Raw genomic sequence first — 20,008 nt, forward strand, 5'->3', positions numbered from 1 at the left:
CATGTCACATCTTTCCGAAGGAGTTGGTATAAGTCGTTGGCCACGGTAGCTCTTTGTTCCAAGAACCGGTCGTAGAACGTCAAGAGTCCGAGAAAAGCCTGTAGCTCCTGCTTGTTTGTTGGAGCTCGTGCTTCTGTGATCGCTCGCACTTTGTCCTCGGTAGGGTGAATGCCTTCCGCATTAATTCGGTGTCCCAGAAATTGCACCTCTGGCACCGCAAAACAGCACTTCGATTTGCTTATGCACAAATTAGCGTTTGCTAGCCTTTCGAGAACGAGCTCTAGGCGCACTGCATACTCTTCAGTGGAAGTGCCACTGATGATGACATCGTCAAGGTAGACACAAACTCCTGGGATGCCCTGAAGCACTGTCTCCATGAATTTTTGAAATATGGCCGGGGCTGCAGCTACGCCAAAAGGCAGTCGCTTGACTTTGTACAAGCCTTTCAGTGTGTTAATTGCCAATAATTCAGCAGTTGACTCGCTCACCTTCAGCTGCTGATACGCCTGGGTGAGGTCCAATGTGCTGAAGACTCTTGCGCCACGCAGTACACTGAATACTTCTTCAGGTGTCGGTAGCGGGTAAGAGGACGCTTTAGTCGCAAGATTGACGGTGCTCCGGTAGTCTCCGCAGAGGCGTATGGTTCCGTTCTTCTTGCGAACTACGACAAGTGGTGTGGCCCATTCTGAATGCTGCGTCGGCTCGATGACACCTTGCTGCTCCAGTTTGTCCAACTCTTTTTCAACTGAATCTCGGAGAGCAAACGGCACCGGCCTGGCCTTCAGAAATTTGGGTTGCGCGTTGTCCAACAACTCCAGTGTGACCGGGGGCCCTTCGTTTCCTGGAATCTCTTCCGAGAATACTCTTTCGTATTTCTCTTGCAGTTGCTCAACCATGTTCTGGCTCGGCGTCTGGTGTATGCCGCATATCATCACGCCTAGTGGAGAAAACCAGTTTCTCCCTAGAAGGCTTAATCCTGTGCCCTTCACAACAAGCAGAGGTAGCGTATGGGTCTGGCCGTTGTAGTTAACCTGCACGTTGGCAGAGCCCAATAGTGGCAGATTCTGTCCTGACCACGTTCGCAGGTGCGTGTCGTCTTGTTGCAGGGCGGGTGCGTCAGATGGCCATGAAGTTCGGAACGTGTGCTCACTGATCAGAGTACAGGCTGCGCCGGAGTCCACCTCGAACTTAATCAGCTGGTGATGTACGCTTACTTCTGTAAAAATCTTCGGTCGCGTGCCGAGATTCATGGTGTTCAGGTCGTACAACACAGATGGTGTTGCTGATGTTGCTCCATGGAGATCAGATAGCGGCGTATTCTCTGAGGCGTTGACGCTGTGATTAGGCTGGGAAGGTGACTTTATCTTGGCAAGTCTCCGTTTCGTAATGCATGCTCTTTCGATATGCCCTCGCTTGTGGCAAAAATTACACGTGGCTGACTGGAATCGACATCCCTGGGGGTTGTGTTGGTCGTCACACCGCCAGCAGCGTTGTGCCTTTTTGACCGATTTTACAACAACAGAAGGCGTGCGCACCTGGTTGCTTGTCTGGTGTACCGGCTCGGTGTTCCGGCGAATCCCTCTCTGCTGGTGACCGGCGCTCTCCGCTCGAACGGCGATGTCGTAAGCTTTGCTGAATGTGAGGTCCTTCTCAGCGAACAGGCGCTGCTGCAGTGACTCGTCACTCAGTCCGCACACAAATCTGTCGCGTAACATCACGTCCAAGGGAAGCATGGTGGTGTTAGCAGAAGAAGCTGCGTCTCCCTCCTGCCCGGTAGCTGTTGTCGACAGCGTTCCAAAATTCAGTCGGCAGCGAGCTTCATGAGCGCGGCTACGTAGGCGCTCACAGTTTCTCCTCCCAGTTGATCTCGTCGTTGGAAGCGAGCCCGGCTGTAGACCTCGGATGGCCTTGGGTCGTAGTGCTTTTGCAGCGCTTTTACGATGTCGTCGTAAGACACTGCCGCTGGTGTGCTTGGCTGAATAAGGGCGCAGACAGTATCGTAGGTCTGCTCCCCGCACAGCGTCAGCAGGTTGGCCCTCTTCAAGGCTGGGTCTGTGATGTTGTTAGCTTCAAAGTAGAACTGAAGGCGTCCAACCCACGATGACCACGATGAGCCGTTGAACTCTGGTATCTGATTGGGAAACCCTCGCGTAGCCATGGCTTGTCAATAGCGTTGCGTAGCGCGGGTCGAATCCCATCCTCGTCGCCACTGTCGTGTCCGGTCGCTGTGTTGAATGCAGCGAAAGACGCACACGGTACTTTAAGACTTCGTTTATTTAAAGCCGATGAGGGTGCGACCAGCGTCGACCGAGGCAGGAGCCGAACTGGCCGCCCGAAGAAAGGAGGGAGCGGAGAAGCGTCCACGGGAGGGAGTGGCTTCCCAAAACAGGAGGAGGATGCGGGGGCGCACCATGGGGGGGCATCTGGCGACAGCGTGCGACGAGGGGCAAGTGGTCGTTAGGAGGAGGATGCGACTGGTCGTTAGGAGGAGGATGCGAGTGGTCGTTAGGAGGAGGATGCGGGGGCGCACACACACAAAAGCAATAAGGGGACACAACACTTTTTCTTTGTTATCTTTCTCTACAGAGAAGGCCAATTCCAAGAAGAGATGCCGAAACATACTGTAGCTTTCACCGAGGCATGCGTGAAATGCCAACATGCTGAGAACGAAGTTAGTTTCACCCCTGTGTGTTCTCGATCTTCCACCCTTGACTGGGAACCGTTGCCGTCGATTGGATTGCATCCTTAGGTTTTTTTCTCAAAAATATCCGCCGGCCTGACGCTCAACCGAAGGCCTCATGCCATTGCAGCATATGCAGGGGAGCGAGCCTGCAGTTCCTGCAGAACCTGCAGTTGTTTTGGTGAACGCCACGACGCCGCTTTTGTAAAACGGGCTTCGCTGGTGGCGATCAGCATTTGCTCTCATATCATTGCTATGTTCCCGATAACAGTGACTTTCGGTTGGTGGATATCGCGGCTGTTAGTGCAAAATACGGATAAATTGCGTGGAAATCAAATGTAAGCCAAGAGGCCGCTATGAATTGATACTGGGAGGCAGATCAGAATTTACGCTTCTAAACGGTACCCAGGATTGCCAGGAGCCGCCACGCCTTGAATACCACTAGAGAGAAGTCTACAGTAATGACTTACTTTATCCGAAGTGTCACTCTACTGAACCTGTAGCACTTTGTGCCTGCAGGTACACTCCAACACGCAAGTTAAACTTGTTTACATGTGCCGTCCTTCTCGATTATATGCCAGCAGTTCGCAGATATTTAATAACGTGTCCATCCCAGGGCGACGTGATAGCAACAAGCGTTTTCCCTTTTGCAATGTATATCTGCGTCATGTATGTTTTTGTAGTTTATAGAGTCGATAATATCAGTATCAAAATAAGTTACGGACGTCTGCCTTTGCGGTAATTCGATTTGCTACGGCCAGTAGGCAGTTGCGAAATGGTTGGTTGGTTTTACGGGGTCTAACGTCCCAAAGCAACTAAGGCTATGAGAGACGCCGTAGTGGAGGTCTCCGGAAATTTCGACCACCTGGGGTTCTTTAGCGTGCATCTAATGCTACTCAGACAAGGGTAGGGAAATGAGGGGCTCGTTATAGATATGACAGAAGCCAACAGCCACAGAAACCAAGGGGCACAGGGGATTTTTTTAAAAATTTATTTATTTAATTTGTGGTGTTGATCAATTTAGAATATTACTGAATATGTTATCGGTCAGTGCTAATTGATTAGAAAAGCAGAAGAAAAAACAACCACATGCCGCCGGTGGGATCTGAACCCACGACCTCCGAATTACGCGTCCGGTGCTCTACCTCTCAGCTACGGCGACGGCTGTCAAATCTTCTGCTTTCGGGGGTATTTATGTTTACAAGTAACCTAACCTTGAGAGTGTTCATCAGCGTCACCCACGTTCATAAGCTGCGGACGTGGAACGTCCTGAGTTACCGCAGGTGTGACGTAGAACGTCATCGAACGAAGAGGGTGGAAGCTGCGTGAGAACCCTCATATGCTTCCTATGGCGTCAAGGCTGCCAGAACCGAGGCCCTCGCTAAGCAATTAAGCAAACAAGGGAAGGGAAATGAGGGGCTCGTTATAGATATGACAGAAGCCAACAGCCACAGAAACCAAGGGGCACAGGGGATTTTTTTAAAAATTTATTTATTTAATTTGTGGTGTTGATCAATTTAGAATATTACTGAATATGTTATCGGTCAGTGCTAATTGATTAGAAAAGCAGAAGAAAAAACAACCACATGCCGCCGGTGGGATCCGAACCCACGACCTCCGAATTACGCGTCCGGTGCTCTACCTCTCAGCTACGGCGACGGCTGTCAAATCTTCTGCTTTCGGGGGTATTTATGTTTACAAGTAACCTAACCTTGAGAGTGTTCATCAGCGTCACCCACGTTCATAAGCTGCGGACGTGGAACGTCCTGAGTTACCGCAGGTGTGACGTAGAACGTCATCGAACGAAGAGGGTGGAAGCTGCGTGAGAACCCTCATATGCTTCCTATGGCGTCAAGGCTGCCAGAACCGAGGCCCTCGCTAAGCAATTAAGCAAACAAGGGAAGTGAAATGAGGGGCTCGTTATAGATATGACAGAAGCCAACAGCCACAGAAACCAAGGGGCACAGGGGATTTTTTTAAATTTATTTATTTAATTTGTGGTGTTGATCAATTTAGAATATTACTGAATATGTTATCGCTCAATGCTAATTGATTAGAAAAGCAGAAGAAAAAACAACCACATGCCGCCGGTGGGATCCGAACCCACGACCTCCGAATTACGCGTCCGGTGCTCTACATCTGAGCTACGGCGACGGCTGTCAAATCTTCTGCTTTCGGGGGTATTTATGTTTACAAGTAACCTAACCTTGAGAGTGTTCATCAGCGCCACCCACGTTCATAAGCGGCGGACGTGGAACGTCCTGAGTTACCGCAGGTGTGACGTAGAACGTCATCGAACGAAGAGGGTGGAAGTTGCGTGAGAACCCTCATATGCTTCCTATGGCGTCAAGGCTGCCAGAACCGAAGCCCTCGCTAAGCAATTAAGCAAACAAGGGAAGGGAAATGAGGGGCTCGTTATAAATATGACAGAAGCCAACAGCCACAGAAACCAAGGGGCACAGGGGATTTTTTTTTTAATTTATTTATTTAATTTGTGGTGTTGATCAATTTAGAAAAAGAAAAAAATCCCCTGTGGCCCTTGGTTTCTGTGGCTGTTGGCTTCTGTCATAATGCTACTCAGAGTATTTTGTCACTGTCCATGGGTGCGGGTTGTCTGTTGCATTCATGCCGGTGCATTCGGAATGGTGCCACTGTAAAGCTTTAGTAGGCGTGTAGGATACGCGTGCGTCCGGCAGCGTAGCGGATATCCTACATGACAGGTGAAACGACAGGAGCCGACAAGGAAGAAGGGAGGGTGAGAGGATACGGAAAGGACCTGTGGCGTTAACAGTGGTGGAGTAGTCGGCTTCAGTTAGCAGTTATGGGGTTGTTAGGGGTGATATGGGCCGGTGGCGACGACATGACTTCGAGGACTTCGCCCACACAGCTGTCGCCGTAAAATGTCCAGAGCGCGTCGCTTAACCCTCCACAACATGCAGTCAGCAGGCGACCTGGTTCACAGTAGCACAGAGGATGTTATCTCAATCTGTTGTCGATTCTGATGATGTCATTATGGTGAAGGTAAGTACGAGCAACTTATTGTTTGTCCAGTGTGAATATGCCTTGTGGATATGCCATGTACTTACGTCGACGGAATCGGTAGCCATGCCGAGTGGCTGTGAAAAAATCTTGTTGACGCAGTTAAAGACCCACACATTTGTTGTTGCTCTTTTAGTGGGTCTATGCCTTGATAATCTGTTGCAGAGATCATGGGTTTTCTTTTCTTCGCTGCCTAACGGGCTGTAGAGGGCTGTTTTTTGGCATAGCAACGAGTGTCTGGCTCAAGTATAATTGACGGCTGCCTATAAGCCTCTCGTGCTTACGTTTGCCGGTGCGTGCGAAAACAATTATATAACCAAAGGGGCGATGCTGCAGGCGCTAACAAGGTACAAGAAACACTGCCCACTAACATATCCCAAGGACTATTCTCGTGCATTATGCTGGCTTTCTTTCCACCGCGTTTGTGGAGTAGCTTGTCGCCGCTCTAGTGTAGGGGGTGCTTCTTGTATGACAGGACTATAATATGGCTGAACATGATTCAAGCGTAATCTATTTTTGTTTCAAACACAAACATCTAAACAATAACAGTTTCAAAAAGAAATATTCCTGTTTCTTTCCATATGTTTCTTTATGCGTCAAGGTATTTACGTGTCACCATAAGGTAAAGAATCCTTCTTGCCCGGTGAAAAGTTAAAATTCCTGTACCCACATCATGGGTGTGAACATCAATGCCAAGATATCACCTAAGCATTTTTGCAGCAAGAAGTATAGATATCTGCAGTAGAAGGAATAACGCTGCCAGAGGGATCAGAAGGCAAGTGACTTTTGTAAACGCCGTGTCGTACATCCAGTGCGCCACTCTCAAAATAGAAAAATTTACATGTGAACACCTCCGGTGACTTCCAGTGCTGCGCCCGTGATATAAGAACTAGCTGTTGGCGAGCACAGGAACTTGATAGCCTCGGCAATTTCCTGCGGGTTGGCGGTGCGTTTAAGCGGCGTCTCGGTTATAGCCATTGCTCTGATTTCATCAGGTATAGCAGCGGTCATTGCAGTGTCCGCCCACCCTGGCAGCACGGTGTTGCATCGAATGCCGTGAGCAGCCAGTTCCTGCGCCGCCGACTTAGTCAAGGCCACAACGCCGGCCTTAGAAGCTGCGTACGCAGCGGAGGTCTTACCACACCGCCTTGCTGCAATGCTGGCTACGTTCACGATGGCGGCGCCTCCTTCGGGCAGCTTTTTGCCGGAACGCAGTATCTCCCGACTGGCTGCACGTGTCACCGCAAAGGTGCCCTGGGAAAGAAAAATATCATGAACAGTGATATGATGAAAAGCGACAAGCCCACACTAGCATAATTGGTTTGCTTTTCCAATGAAATGTTTGCCATTGCACCATTGCATCCTTGATGTCGCCGTTGCTTTTTTATTCCTCTCCTGCGAGGGCTTCTGGCCAGTGGTAGTGCGTAAGTGGGTGGATATTTTGCAGAGTGGGAGCTACACTGTGGTTATACAAGGCAGTGTTCATTGGAAGGCTTCCAATTGATTTCCACCACGAGGGTTTCGTAACACGAAGCGAAATCCGAACACACGGGTGACCTTGCTGTTCATCCTTCATGATATGAAGAGGACATCCATATCACTACGAGTGCCCTCTCACTAAATGTCTCTATATTGCCATCTTACCTCTAGGTTGACTCTAATGACGTCATCGAACAGCTCCTCGGCACACTCGATGAGAGGCGCTCTGCGCAGGATGCCGGCGCAGTTGACGCCTATGCTGAGCGGCTGCGAGAACTCGGTGCTGATGTCGTGGAAGAGTTTCTCCACGGACGACGAGTCGCCAACGTCCACGTGCATGGCACAGTGCTTTGCCTCGCCTGCATAGGATTAATCAATGGCGTCACCCTCCCTCGAAGCAACAGAACTATAGGAGCGCTCCACACCTATACCTCTTGATTTGTTCATTCCGACCACGATCAGACAGCCAACGGAAAGCATCAATTTTTCTAAGTATCGAAGCCAGGAACACGCGAATTATGTCATTCTGTGCCGATACGTTGGTACTTGATGAGAGCAGCACAAATTTGCTGCAATATAACGTACTGTGTGTACAGTCGCTGACTGGATAATATAAACTACTCTTCGGCACTGCAACTCTTTACTCGCGTTGTGCAACTGAAATAGAAAGGTTTGATGCCTTCATTAGTAATCGCACAAGCTGGAGTTAGCTGATAAAGTACCCTAAGGTTTCTGGAAGAGAAAAGACTCCACGAACTACTTACTTAAGTTTATCTTCAGACTCTTCTTATACCCCATGACAAGTCTTCGAATCAAAAAGAAAAAAAAGTACCAAACAGACATATCTTGCTGCGTAATTCGTCAGAAGATACTGACCACCAAAGCGTGGTCAAAATTATTCTGCACGTCACCCTACATGAAGGCCTAAACGTGGGTAATGTAACAGACCTCAGTGAGCTCATGGCGAGCTCAATCGGGGCCCTTCAGCGCCCCAGCGCTTCATTAAAACTCCATGTGCACCTGCCGCGACGCGGACCGCTTATGAAGGTGCCCCTGAAGTCCGCCTAGCGTCTGCTTCCGTGTTTCCACCTTTCATTCGTCGGAACAAGGATGGTCAAGGTTTGCGGAAGCTCTCTTTAGTTTGTTTTTACAGTGGTGCTAGAAATAAAGGTGGGGCCTAGCATAAAACACGGGACGCCCACAACGTTGCAACAGTATCGCAGAACCATGTTCGCATACACAGCAGGTGCTTCCCGCGGGTGAAGCAGCGCAGTAGAGCTGATCTCTACTAATACGTGCTCACTAGTTAGTCGGGCATGTCAGGGGTTGAATTCCGTCTTTTTTCTGCTTTTCCTTCAACACCACCATGTTTATGAAAGCGCTTTTAACGTGCACATACTGTCGCGACGATATTAGTTGCCAATTTGCGTGGCACAGTAAAGCCTTGCGAAGGTACCCCTCCCGAAATACTTTTTAGTGAGTATACAGAGTTCGTCAGGTCTTTCCTTAGACTTCACCTGCCACAAAAGTGCCATTGCTTCAAGTGCGTCGGTGTACGTCACAATGCAGTCATGCAGTGGGCGGAATCGTCAGTAAAAAAACAAACAGATCAAACAGAAATATCCGCGCAAAGCATTCCAATATATTGAGCACTAAGAAATATATCGGTGAAAACCTCTTGTCACCATATTCATCAACGCCAAGTACAGTTAGACCTGGCTTTTTTAGGATCGCGTTTCATTCGTCGACAACATCATACGATTCAAAGAGGCTCGTAATTACTCTGCAGTCAACATTCCTTAAACGTTTCTCGAAGTGTTCCGCGGAAATTTAGGTACCACTGCGCTATTTAGGTTACACCTCAAATGAGTAGGTACAGGAAACTTTAAAGGACAAAAAAATCTTGCTGAAGTTATTCCTTGAGCACAAGGCAGTGTGCAAAAAAGTACCCAATCGAACTAATGCATAAAACAGGCTGCTATGACTGTGAAGTAAGCACAACTAAGCTTGACTAACTTCAAGCAATGAGGACGGACATCATGAACGTTGGCACCATGAAAAAATGTGTCGTTCAGAAAATTTCCACTGTTGGGCCATATCATTTGCCGGCGGGAGAGTGACGGAGAAGACAAAATATTCAGCAGCTACCAGATGGTGTCGCCCTTGAAGAACGTGCGGGGGGATGCTCTTTCGTTAGACGAAAGGCGGCGCTGTCGTCTCCCCATTTGAGCTTTGCGCTATAAACTGAAATATAACCTACACCGCAGAAGTTACACGACATGAAATTATCCAGGGCTCATTGGTTTATAATACATCGGGCTCTGGGCTTACTGGCGCTTTTAGGATATAATACAGGACCTGTAAATTTGATTTTTGTACTCCTATAACGAGTGGAAGAAGAAGACAACGTGCTTGTTCATCGACCTTCGCGCTGGTGGTATCGAATATGTGATGATACCCGATGATACTAGTATTGTTCCGATTATTTCTCCGTATTATATTATGGAAAAAGATCAGGTTGAATACGATTAACTTCGTGACCCCAGGTGGGCTTCCGGCCGGGTAATGTACCAGGAGAATTGCCTTTCTGGTCAAATTCCTTTAGTTATGGAGAATGAATTCACAATAAAAATACTTTTGAAAATGTTTTAAAGGTTCTGTGGCACTAAAAGTCTTACGGATGCGCATTATACCGCTGCTTAAAAATCTGCAAAGCAGACGGACAATTCAACGGGACAAACGTTCAATAAGACAAGAGCCGCGGTTACATGGCTGAGAGCGAAGCGCATCAGGGCGTGCTGGCGCGGTGGCCGCTATGATATGCTATCGTTTACATGCGGCGCATGGAAGCTTTCACGACGGTGGTGCCACCCTACATCGCAATTGTAATTCAGGACGATGCGGCCAGACGCGGCTTGCTTCCGCTGCTTGAGGCTACAGAGATTTCCCGTCTCTGGACGGCTTCGCCAGCTGATGTTTCACCTGGTCTGTCGGAATGCCTTTTTTTTTTACGATTGCCCCATGGATTTTAACTGCCCACTCGCTTCGCTGCGACACTGTTTCGGGTTTACATGCGTCTTTCGAAGCCGCAGTCGCGTCTCGATCTAACCCCTGCTGGCGTAATGAATCCGCTGCTACTAGCGAAGTGAGCCATTTAGTTGTCGTCGCCGTGAGAAAAAAAAAAGCGTTCTCGCGGCATCTTTGCTGAAGGTAGGGAAACCCCGCTTAGACCTCTTTTAGAGCGTACAACTCTGAACGCATTTGTCTGGAACACTCAAGCACGTCGCTGCGGACTAAAGGGCAAATTTAGCTCAGCGGCTCCCTTTGAGGATCAATGTAGGTTTGTACCGAATGTTTGTGTAAGTTACCGTGTTAGAGCGCAAGCTTCCCTTCCGAAGCCTAGCACCTGCTTTAATACTTCGCTTTGTTTACTCCACAGAGCACAGCTGCGCGCTCTCGAAAACCCTGCAGCAGGTTGTACAGAGCAAGCCTGCCATCAGCGGTACGGGCATCGGCGCACAGCCGTTAAAAGTGCCGCGCTGTCGCCAGACGATATCTGCGCAAGTCACTGCTGGTTTCGGACTGTCGCCATGCGTTCAGTGCACCTCTACAACGCCAAACACAACGATCCGTCCGTGGCGTCGCTCGCCCGTCAGGGTGCAACATCCGGCACCCCTACCTTGCGGCCCCCTCAATGTTTACAAAGGATCCCGCGCTGCCCCGAAAGATGGCGCCATGGCTCCACACGAGATGGTGCGCCTGTGTTCCTGCGCCTCGCTTCGTGAGCAACGCGCTTGTTGCATAATCCGCACGCCTCCTCGAGATGTGTTGCCCGCGGGCGTAGGCTCCTTCGCGCCGCGCGCTGGCTTCGCCGAACACGGGTTTAGGAAGAGTTGCTGCTGTTTACACATGCGCTGCTCCGGCGGGAGCGCCGCATGTAGGGCACAAGGGGGCGACTGAAAGTATCGCCAAAATTGGCTTAAATTCGCCTACGTGTTTTCCCTCAGCTCTGGTGCAAAATCGCCAGAGTTTTATTGCGAAAACAGTACTACGCCAGGTCTAACCGCTCGTCGCGTGGTCCGTGGATCCTCAAGAAGCCGCCACCGCACCTAACAGATGGTGTGACGTCAGCTTCTCCGTTGCTATGGCGACGCGTGACATCAGCTTACTCTTTCCACCGCAGCCAGGTGAAGCCGGTCCAGCGAAGACCAGATTTTTGAGCCTCTCCTGGGCGCGGCCATTTTGCACCGACTGGCGCGCCGCGGTGCGGGCGTTTCTTTGAGGACTGCGGGGCTGCGGCAGTTCCGCGGCCGCGCCTGCATATAGCCGCGCTTCGGGCGCTAAAAAAACATTGTCGAGCATACTTCCGCTGCGTGGCTGTGTTGCAGGAAGTATTTACGTTATCAAAGCGATAACACTGACGCGTTTTAATGACATTTAGTTTGACATTCAGGTTAATTGTGCCGGCGCTTAGAACGCGCTCGTGCTTAATCGAATTCCGTCTTGGTGCTCGACCGCAAAGAAACTTTTTATTCAATATCAAGAATTAGGTGTGCGGCTAGTATGCAGTTCCAATTCCTATGCACTCTTATTCCTTCCTGCCGGCCATAAAGCCCCCCCCCCCCCCCCCTTCCACAAACGGCTTTCTTGTCGCCGCGCCAGTTTATCAACAAATTACCGCTGTGAGCTCAACTGAGTCGCAGCGCCAACAGAAAACAAATTTTCTCATGGTTTATGCAACCTGGTGCATAAAAACGTACTTTCGCTTAATTTATAAAAGCTTGAATAGATATGAGCAGCTAATCCAGCTTTCACTAATTCTGAGGTCCGAAGTCGCGTTATTTTATTCAGGAGCTCTCGCCGCGTGTGAGAGCGTTGCGTAGGCGTTTGGCTAAGTGTGGAAAATGTAATGAAATCGCGCATATTTTCCTATGAATAATGTAGATACCGCACCGCTGCGGTGGCTCAGTGGTTACGGCTCTCTGCTCTGGCCCAAAAGACGCGGGTTCGATCCCGGCCGCGGCGGCCGAATTTCGAAGGAGGCGAAATTCTAGAGGCCCGTGTACTGTGCGATGTCAGTGCATGTTAAAGAACCCCAGGTGGTCGAAATTTCCGGAGCCCTTCACTACGGCGTCCCTCATAGCCTGAGTCGTTTTGGGACGTAAAACCTTAATAAACCAAACCGAGCTAAGGTAGATACCAACAGCAGAAAGACACTATAGATAAACCTTTGCCCCCCAGATACCTCTGACATGCGTGCGGAAAAAGCAGCTGAAATCGGTAGCGGTCGTGCTTACAATCCTGTGCATGAAATGTTCTTAATGGGAACAAGAGCAAGCTCAGCGCAAGGATGCTGAACACGTACTGGTGATCGAAAACACGCGCTCCGTCGGGACAACCTTCAGTCTGCAGCTCGCCTATCCAGTTACTACTCCACTGAGTCAAGTCAATAGATCTACATTCTGATGCATAATATTATCATAGATGATATCGCACGTAAAAGGCGACAACAAACGACACGACAGCGCAGAAATCTGCTTCGAAGTGCCGGTTTCCAGTCCGTACACTACCTGGTCGACTACCCTCGGATGTCACGTTAACGAGTAACTGCGCACAAGATAACCGCAGCACTGTCTGGAAGAGGGCAAATGTGAGTAGTGACGCACAGCACACACCCTCATACGTTAGCTGATGGAGCACAAAACGGCAGAAGCGAACACGTAAACATGCGTTCTATGCGCGGCGCCGGCGCGACCCGCAGTCCCTCGGGCCGCGCGCGCCGACAGATGGCGACTGGCGTCGAGAGTAGGCGCGCGTCCGCAGCCTGCGTGCGAGAGTAAAAAAATCTGGTCTATGCCTGGGAGAACGAGAGGCGAACAATGGGAGCCCGCCGTCGGGGCTAGTACGGCCTTTCGCCGCCACGCGCCGCCACCGGAGTAGGATCACCGCCGCGCCGTCGCTCCGTCGCTCATAGAAACGCAGACCGTTCGCAGTTGTACTGTCGTTGAGTTTTCGGCTGCATTCATGTTGGTTCAAGTACAATCAAAACTTTTTTTAAAAGGGAGCTCAGAAGCACTTGTCGCTAAGGGTAACCGGACCATTTTAGTCGTGTCTTTCGCGGCTACTGCTGTGCAATGCGCTCGCGCGTTGTCTGCTGCGCTGGTATGACAGCGCGCGCCTGCTTAAATCCACTGCGTGGAAAATTGTTCTGTCACCTTTAAGTTCGCTTGTCTGAGGGTCTCTATTTGAAAGCAGTGCTTGGCAGCAGCTAATACTGAAAGTTTGGGCTCTGAAAGAGCTCCGTCGCGTGCTGTTGTTTACTTATGTAAGTAGCACGTAAAGCCGTTAGACTGCTTCCAAAGCGGTACCTGAGCCCGCGTTTCCTTCGTAAAGTTTTTGAGAGTTACCATTGTCGCCACCGAAGCCAGAGTTGGCGCCAGAAAATGTGGAGCTTTGCCAACTGGTTTCATCATTTGATCTGCCGCGCACTTCCTGCAAGACTGCATGGTGTCTCGAGTCGCATCGTTGACGCTCAACTTGAGCGTGTATGGTACGCGCGAAAAATGCGCCCTGCTGTCAGTGCCACCAGCTATGTAACGTGAGACGCTGCATCATCTGCATGCGCATAACGCTGCGCAGATATAGAGGTTCATATATTCAATATAAGTGCGTTGTGAGTCAACACTTACTCAAACTCGTAAAAAGAAGTATTTATTGTGGAGGCTAACTTCTACACGGCAGTAAAACGTACGCCATCCTCAGAGCATCGCGTACTTTCGCGAAAGGGGCTTTTTAGTGAAATGTTTAACTACGTCATGCTTGTCACTGACATTGAATGCGTAGTTGCATAGAAGCGGCCTCAGGAAACGAACCGATGTAAGGTTCATGAGCTCGTTGATGCCATCGCTCTTGCACTTCGGCAACATTGAAGCACAAAGGGCTGGGACAGCGTACTCTACTAATGTAGTGATAGGCTTTTTCAAGGTCTGATCGTCCTGCAGGGTGCGGTCAGCAAAAGCTCTTAATGTGTCGAGAACGAAGAGAAGTTGATCTGACGGGCAGAGCAGCCCACCTCGGTCTTGGCTGCGGGTGAACTGAAGGAGTGGCTGGTTGCTAACCGGCTTCGTACACAAAGTAAGGCAGTTCTCGCAATCCATATGCTCGCCAACAACTCGTGCAATGTAACCGCCCACATAAGATTGCAGATATTTGCAGATATTTGCAAGCTATTGCAGACATTTGACACACGCCACTGTAGAATAGGTAGTGATCAGAATTGCCTGATAGGTTTCGTCTGTGAGAAATTCACGGGTATGCCCAGATCTTTTTTTAGCCCTTCTAAATACATAGGGAAAGTGACTGCAAGCCATTCAAGCCGCGGATCAGCACTGTCGTCGAATTGGCGAGCATCCGGAAAATGTCGGTGTATGTGCTGCGTCGTGTTGTTGATATCGTGAAGCACGAACCACCAATAAACGTTCTTCACGAACGTAATGGTTGGCCCTGCAGCTGAATATGACACGGCAGAAGTGCGCCCAGCTTGATCCTTGAAAAAGAAACAAGAATCGTACTCCGCGCGGCCGATCAGCAGTAGCCGAGCTACTCGCACCCTCGATGAGCGTGGGCATGGAGGCACCCGCCGCGCGCGACGTATTCTACTCACACAGCGCCTCCTTGCGGCAGCCGCGAGCGGCGGCAGAGCCAGCGCCCGACGGCCTGAGGAGAGCGTTCGCCCAGGCACAGTATATAGGAGGCGCTGGCCGGTCGTGCCGCGTAGAGTTACTGTATATACAGGAACTCTAGTGCCGCGCTCCTCGTTGAGTCTCGCCATGGAAGCCACCGACGAAGAGTCTATTTCTGAATCTAGTTGCTCTACTGCTTCTGAACAGTTTAACTCTAAGGCGACAGCCAAGCAAGCTAGGAAGAATGCAAGAAAGAGGTTACAACGTGCCGAAGAAACGGAAGAGCAAAGAGAAGAACGACTGCGGAAGCGACGAGAAGCCGAAGCAACTAAACGAGCTGTATCGAGTTCAGAAGCTGGGATTAGGCAAGCTAAACGGAATGAAGACAAGCGGAAACAACGTGCCCAGGAAACAGGGAACAACGAGAAGAACGTTTGCGAAAACGACGAGAATCAGAAGCAGCTAAGCAAGCCACTTCAAGTTTAGAATTTGAGTCCAGCCGTGCTATACGGAATGGAGCTAGGAGACGAAGACGTGCCGAGGAAAGTGAAGAACAACGGGCCGAACGTCTTGAAAAGCGGAGGTGGAGAGGTGTCGAAGAACCTGTACAAATGAATGACTACACCGAAAGAGGAAAGGCAATGGAGAGCGCGCGGCAGCGGCGGCGGCCCCGGCACGCAGCTATGCGCCGCTACCAGGTTTAACCGGAGCTAAACCACACCAATTTTTTGCCCTTCGCTCTAATGTAAAGGTCACCCGGTGCGCGCCGAAAACGGGCGCTAGAAGCACTTCACGCTTCCCAAAAGCACGTCATCCTAAAACACCACTGGGCCTCGCTTGACACATGGCGGCTGTCTTGTAAAGGCAATTTCTAACGCATACAAACAACTCGACGCCTTGAACAAGAGAAAAAGGATCGTACTGTGCATTCTAAGCAAACTAAGGGAATGCGAATAATAATTCTACTTACTTTAAACTAAAATATTATCTTATGAACGGCCCAGCATAAAACTTCGCAAAAAACACTTGTATGATCAGCAATAAATGTTCAATATCGCTGTAAATGTGCAGCACACTAAAGCTATCAGTCAAAGGTAGGTTATTGGAACCTTCTTTTGTGATCAATATTTTTAATAAGGATGTTCTTGATGGTATACTAATCCATCGCATTGTGGTTTATGTGCCCATGATACCATCATGTCCTTGCAGTCGTCCGTTTCCTTCAATGCATATCGGCCATATTCTTCTGTTTTTAATATCTTTTTTTTGCACCCGACTGCGCCATCTTCCACAGCATTATTTTCGATTCCACTTTTAAGCTCTCCGCCCACATTGCACATCTGAAGAAAAAAAATTCGATGGGCCTTACAACACTCGTAAAAGAACGTCCAAACTTTCCTCCTGACAAACTCACATTTACCTAACTTGCGGCATTTTTGAAAGGGGAAATCAGTACCGTTACGGCCTTCGTCTATGAAGCGTTTCCAAAGCCAACCCATCCGCTAAGGGTTCGGCCCAGATGGGGCTGATTTTGAGTGTGCATTTCTCGTATGGAGAGTATATACGCGGGTGCCGTGAGGAACACTGCTAGTCCACCCCCCTCCCCCTACCAAACCACACAGTGTTGAGAGAGGAGGGTGTTCTATATCTGCAGCTACAGACAGGCACCTTCTCCTCAACTGGGAGAGGCAACGAAGGTCTCTTGCTATTCTTTTCCCCTTTTTTTTTAAATTTTTACCGTTGCAACCATTTACGTCTAGGGCTGCTTGAGTATGGCTTTTACTGCGTCTCTGAAATTAGTGTTGTTATCGGAGGCTCTAGGTGAACCAGAAGGATCCGCATTCATGACCGCAATATTCTAAACGATTACTAAAAGACATGTAAGAAAGCCGGCGCTGGTTACCTAATTTGCGCAACAGAGATAGCGTTCACGTAATGCCACTTCCTGCCTCTACACCCCCCCCCCCCCCCCCCCCTCTCTATCCGTCATTTTTTCTCTCGCTTTAAATTTTTTGTTGCTCTCAGGCGTCTTCTTTCGTTCAAAACATGCTTAATATTCCGAGAGGAGATAGCACTGCGCTGAAACGTTCCATAAGTGTGTCCCGTGGGAAATTATCTGAATACGGAGCTCGTGGATATGGAAAAAATAGATGCAAATTCATAGGCTTCCAATTTGTTTCCTCTCTGGTTTCCATATCCTTCGCGTACAATATTCGCAATATCTCCACATAACAAGCATGATGTCATACGAACTCCGTATGAATTTCTATTATAAATATACGTGTCCATTTAATTCACACAGCCACCTCGTTCCGGATATATATATATTCCATACGAGCCATACGGAAAAGATACGAAATTACTGAATAGCTCATATAGAGTGTTTAAGCAAGGAAACGAAGAAGTGACAAGTGCTCCGGAAGGCGCCGCACACAACCTTTTGGTGCCGATTCACTAATAACATGCGAATGGAAAGAAAACAGGGCTGAAAAAAAGTTTTTTTTTTAAGCCAGCTTCGGCGCTTCTGAAGAAACATTTCAACAGGAATGAATGCCATAATACTGACCTCCAAGAGACTCTGCCACTTTCTGGGCTGCTGCCACATCCTTGTCTGCGACCACCACGGTGACACCCTCGGCAGTCAGTGCGTGGCAGACGGCTTCACCGATGCCGCTGGCACCTCCCGTCACTACAGCCAGCCGCCCATGAAGAGACATCTCCTTCCAATGAACCCCTCGAACGATAACTGCTGTTTGCGCGGAGTTACTCGTGTGCCGTTCTGTTTTTCGTGTGCTATCACCGAGAGAGTCATACGCTAACATACAGTAGACTGGATAAGAGAGAAAGAGGGGCACGCAGCATCGATAGTTAAGTCATATCTTCAATATCGCCGGCAGGCTGTTAGTGTAAATGGCTTCATGTCTGAAACTCTCCCTGTTCGCTGCGGTGTACCGCAGGGGAGTATACTCGGTCCTTTTCTTTTCAATCTTTATATTAATGACATCGTCAATGTATTTCCTTTCACAAAATTTATTATATACGCAGACGATACCAGCATGTTCTTGGCTGGTGAAAATGCTAATGAGTTAATAGATACTGCTAACTGCATGCTCGAACATCTAGACCAGTGGACACAAAAGAATGCATTACAAATTAATGTAAACAAAACAAAAGCAGTTATCTTCCGGGCCAAGAATAAACAAGTACACCTGTCAAAGCAATTATGTTTGCGATCTTGTCCACTGGAAATAGTGGCACATTTCAAAACCCTGGGGGTTGTCTTTAATCAGCAAATGTCCTGGGACGATCACATAGCCCACATAACTTCTAAGTTGTCGCAAATAATTGGTATACTCCATCGCAACCGTGAAATCTTGCCGTCTTGTGTTATGATGTTAGTTTATCACTCTTTATTCCATTCTCGCTTTAACTACTGTAGCCTTATCTGGGGTACTACAACACAGGAAAATCTGAGCAAATTACTCGTATTGCAAAAAAAGGCAATGCGAATTGTTAAGAGATTACCAAGGTTACATCACACAGGAGAAATATTTTTAGAGCACAAAATTATACCAGTAACAAAAATCTATGACTATCGCCTTAGCCGAACACTTAAACAGGAATTTTTGAATAAAACGTCTTTTATTCAAAATCTTTCAGGCCTGAAAAGGCGCGAACAAACTTATGAAACAAGAAATAATGACATGTGGCAAACTAATACATTTCGAACAACGTACGGTCTGCAAACTTTAGAAAACCGTCTTCCACGACTTCTTAATGATCTACTAAAACAGAATATAACACCCCAATGTGTAACATTTCAGAGACTTCTAACTTACTTTCTTTGTAGACATTTCATGTAATTCTTCATGCAACGAAAACAGCCGCCGTGGAACAGTTGGTGTTCCTGGCTGGTATTCATATGTTTTCTATTAAAGCGTCTTTACCATGTAATTGCATTGTGTTAAATATTAGAATTCCTTATTTCTTTTTGCCTTGTGTTTATGGTTTTGTACTGCTTTAAATATATGTGCCAGGTGCATCTGTTTTGTAACATGTTTCTGTACTGTCTTTTAGTGCGGTGAGCTCATCGCACGTATTTTCCCTTTACCTTGTATATTTTGTTTTTGCGCCACTTTGTATGCTGCCAAAAAGGGGGGCCGTTGCTCTGTCAAGCTGTTGAAAGACAGCTTTTACTTCGGTCCCCTGCATCATCATGTAAAATGTGGTGACCAAATAAACATTATTATTATTATTATTATTATTATTATTAACTCCCGTAGAGCTCCTGTGGCCGACTTTTGCTCTCGGCGCACTTAGCGAAGGCGATGAAGCGCACCAGCCTTAGAAACGGCCGCCGCGCGTCGCCAAATCTCGGAGGCAATTTCACTTTCGGTGCCCGCAGCCGCTTCTTTTTTTATATGTGAAACGTGGAACGCCGTGTTTGGCCGCGAGAGGGCCCGAGTGTTCGCTCTTAGCTAGGGTGTCTTGATGTCCACCCCTCTGCTTTCAGGGTGAGGACACCCTTCGTACCACACCGCGCCGCCGTTTCCCCGTCGCAGCGACATGTTGGGTCCCACGCGCCGGTCGCGTACAGTGCGCTCTGCGTGTGGCATGGTTTGCATGCGGTTGTGTGGCGACTGGAATAAGGCGACTGAACTGCAAATATACAGTACATAGTTGTGTCGCTCGCAGCACTAATAGCACTTATTACTTCACCATATGTGGAGAATTCCACGCGGTAATGAAAAATTGCTCTTCAAAACGGTCCGTCGCCACACTGCTCTGAGGTGTACAGCTGTGACATGTGTGAAACCTTTTTTTTCTTTTTCTCGGCCGCCGCGGTGGCTCAGTGGCTATGGTGCTCGGCTGCTGGCCCGAAAGACGAGGGTTCGATCCCGGCCGCGGCGGCTGAATTTCTTTGGAGGAGAAATTCGAGGCCCGTGTACTGTGCGATGTCAGTGCACGTTAAAGAACCCCAGGTGGTCGAAATTTCCGGAGCCCTCCACTACGGCGTCTCTCATAGCCTTAGTCGCTTTGGGACGTTAAACCCCATAAACGAACCAACCTATTCATATTTTCTCAACTGCTTGTTCCGCGAAACAATCATGCAGGTAGTTGAGTTTTT

General features: G+C 48.8%; 2 protein-coding genes across 2 annotated transcripts in view; both read right to left on the reverse strand.

Annotated features, from left to right (window-relative positions):
- LOC149340639 ((3R)-3-hydroxyacyl-CoA dehydrogenase-like) overlaps positions 1 to 6,954 on the reverse strand; it is a 21,988-nt gene extending 15,034 nt beyond the window's left edge. Inside the window, exon 1 of the mRNA XM_089549473.1 lies at positions 6,859 to 6,954. The gene's annotated coding sequence lies outside the window, so the exon portion shown is untranslated. The remainder of the gene's footprint in view (positions 1 to 6,858) is intronic.
- Positions 6,218 to 17,660, reverse strand: LOC149340640 ((3R)-3-hydroxyacyl-CoA dehydrogenase-like). The gene is made up of 3 exons (XM_089549475.1): positions 17,447 to 17,660; positions 7,364 to 7,557; positions 6,218 to 6,973 (listed from the first exon to the last, which is right to left on the reverse strand). Exons 1-3 carry the CDS (start codon positions 17,595 to 17,597, stop codon positions 6,557 to 6,559), a joined length of 762 nt encoding a protein of 253 aa, XP_089405601.1. The 5' UTR covers positions 17,598 to 17,660; the 3' UTR covers positions 6,218 to 6,556.
- Positions 17,661 to 20,008: the final 2,348 nt, after the last annotated feature.

The sequence above is a fragment of the Amblyomma mixtum genome, chromosome 6 (genome assembly GCF_055824585.1).
Source record: "Amblyomma mixtum isolate Tamu chromosome 6, ASM5582458v1, whole genome shotgun sequence".
Lineage (NCBI taxonomy): Eukaryota > Metazoa > Arthropoda > Arachnida > Ixodida > Ixodidae > Amblyomma > Amblyomma mixtum.

Coding starts and splice junctions, on each gene's coding strand:
- LOC149340640 (XM_089549475.1), bottom strand. CDS start 17,597: ATGTCTCTTCATGGGCGGCTGGCTGTAGTGACGGGAGGTGCCAGCGGC. Junction 7,558..17,446: donor AGTGGCAGAGTCTCTTGGAG/GTCAGTATTATG, acceptor AATCCTATGCAG/GCGAGGCAAAGCACTGTGCC. Junction 6,974..7,363: donor TCATTAGAGTCAACCTAGAG/GTAAGATGGCAA, acceptor TTTCTTTCCCAG/GGCACCTTTGCGGTGACACG.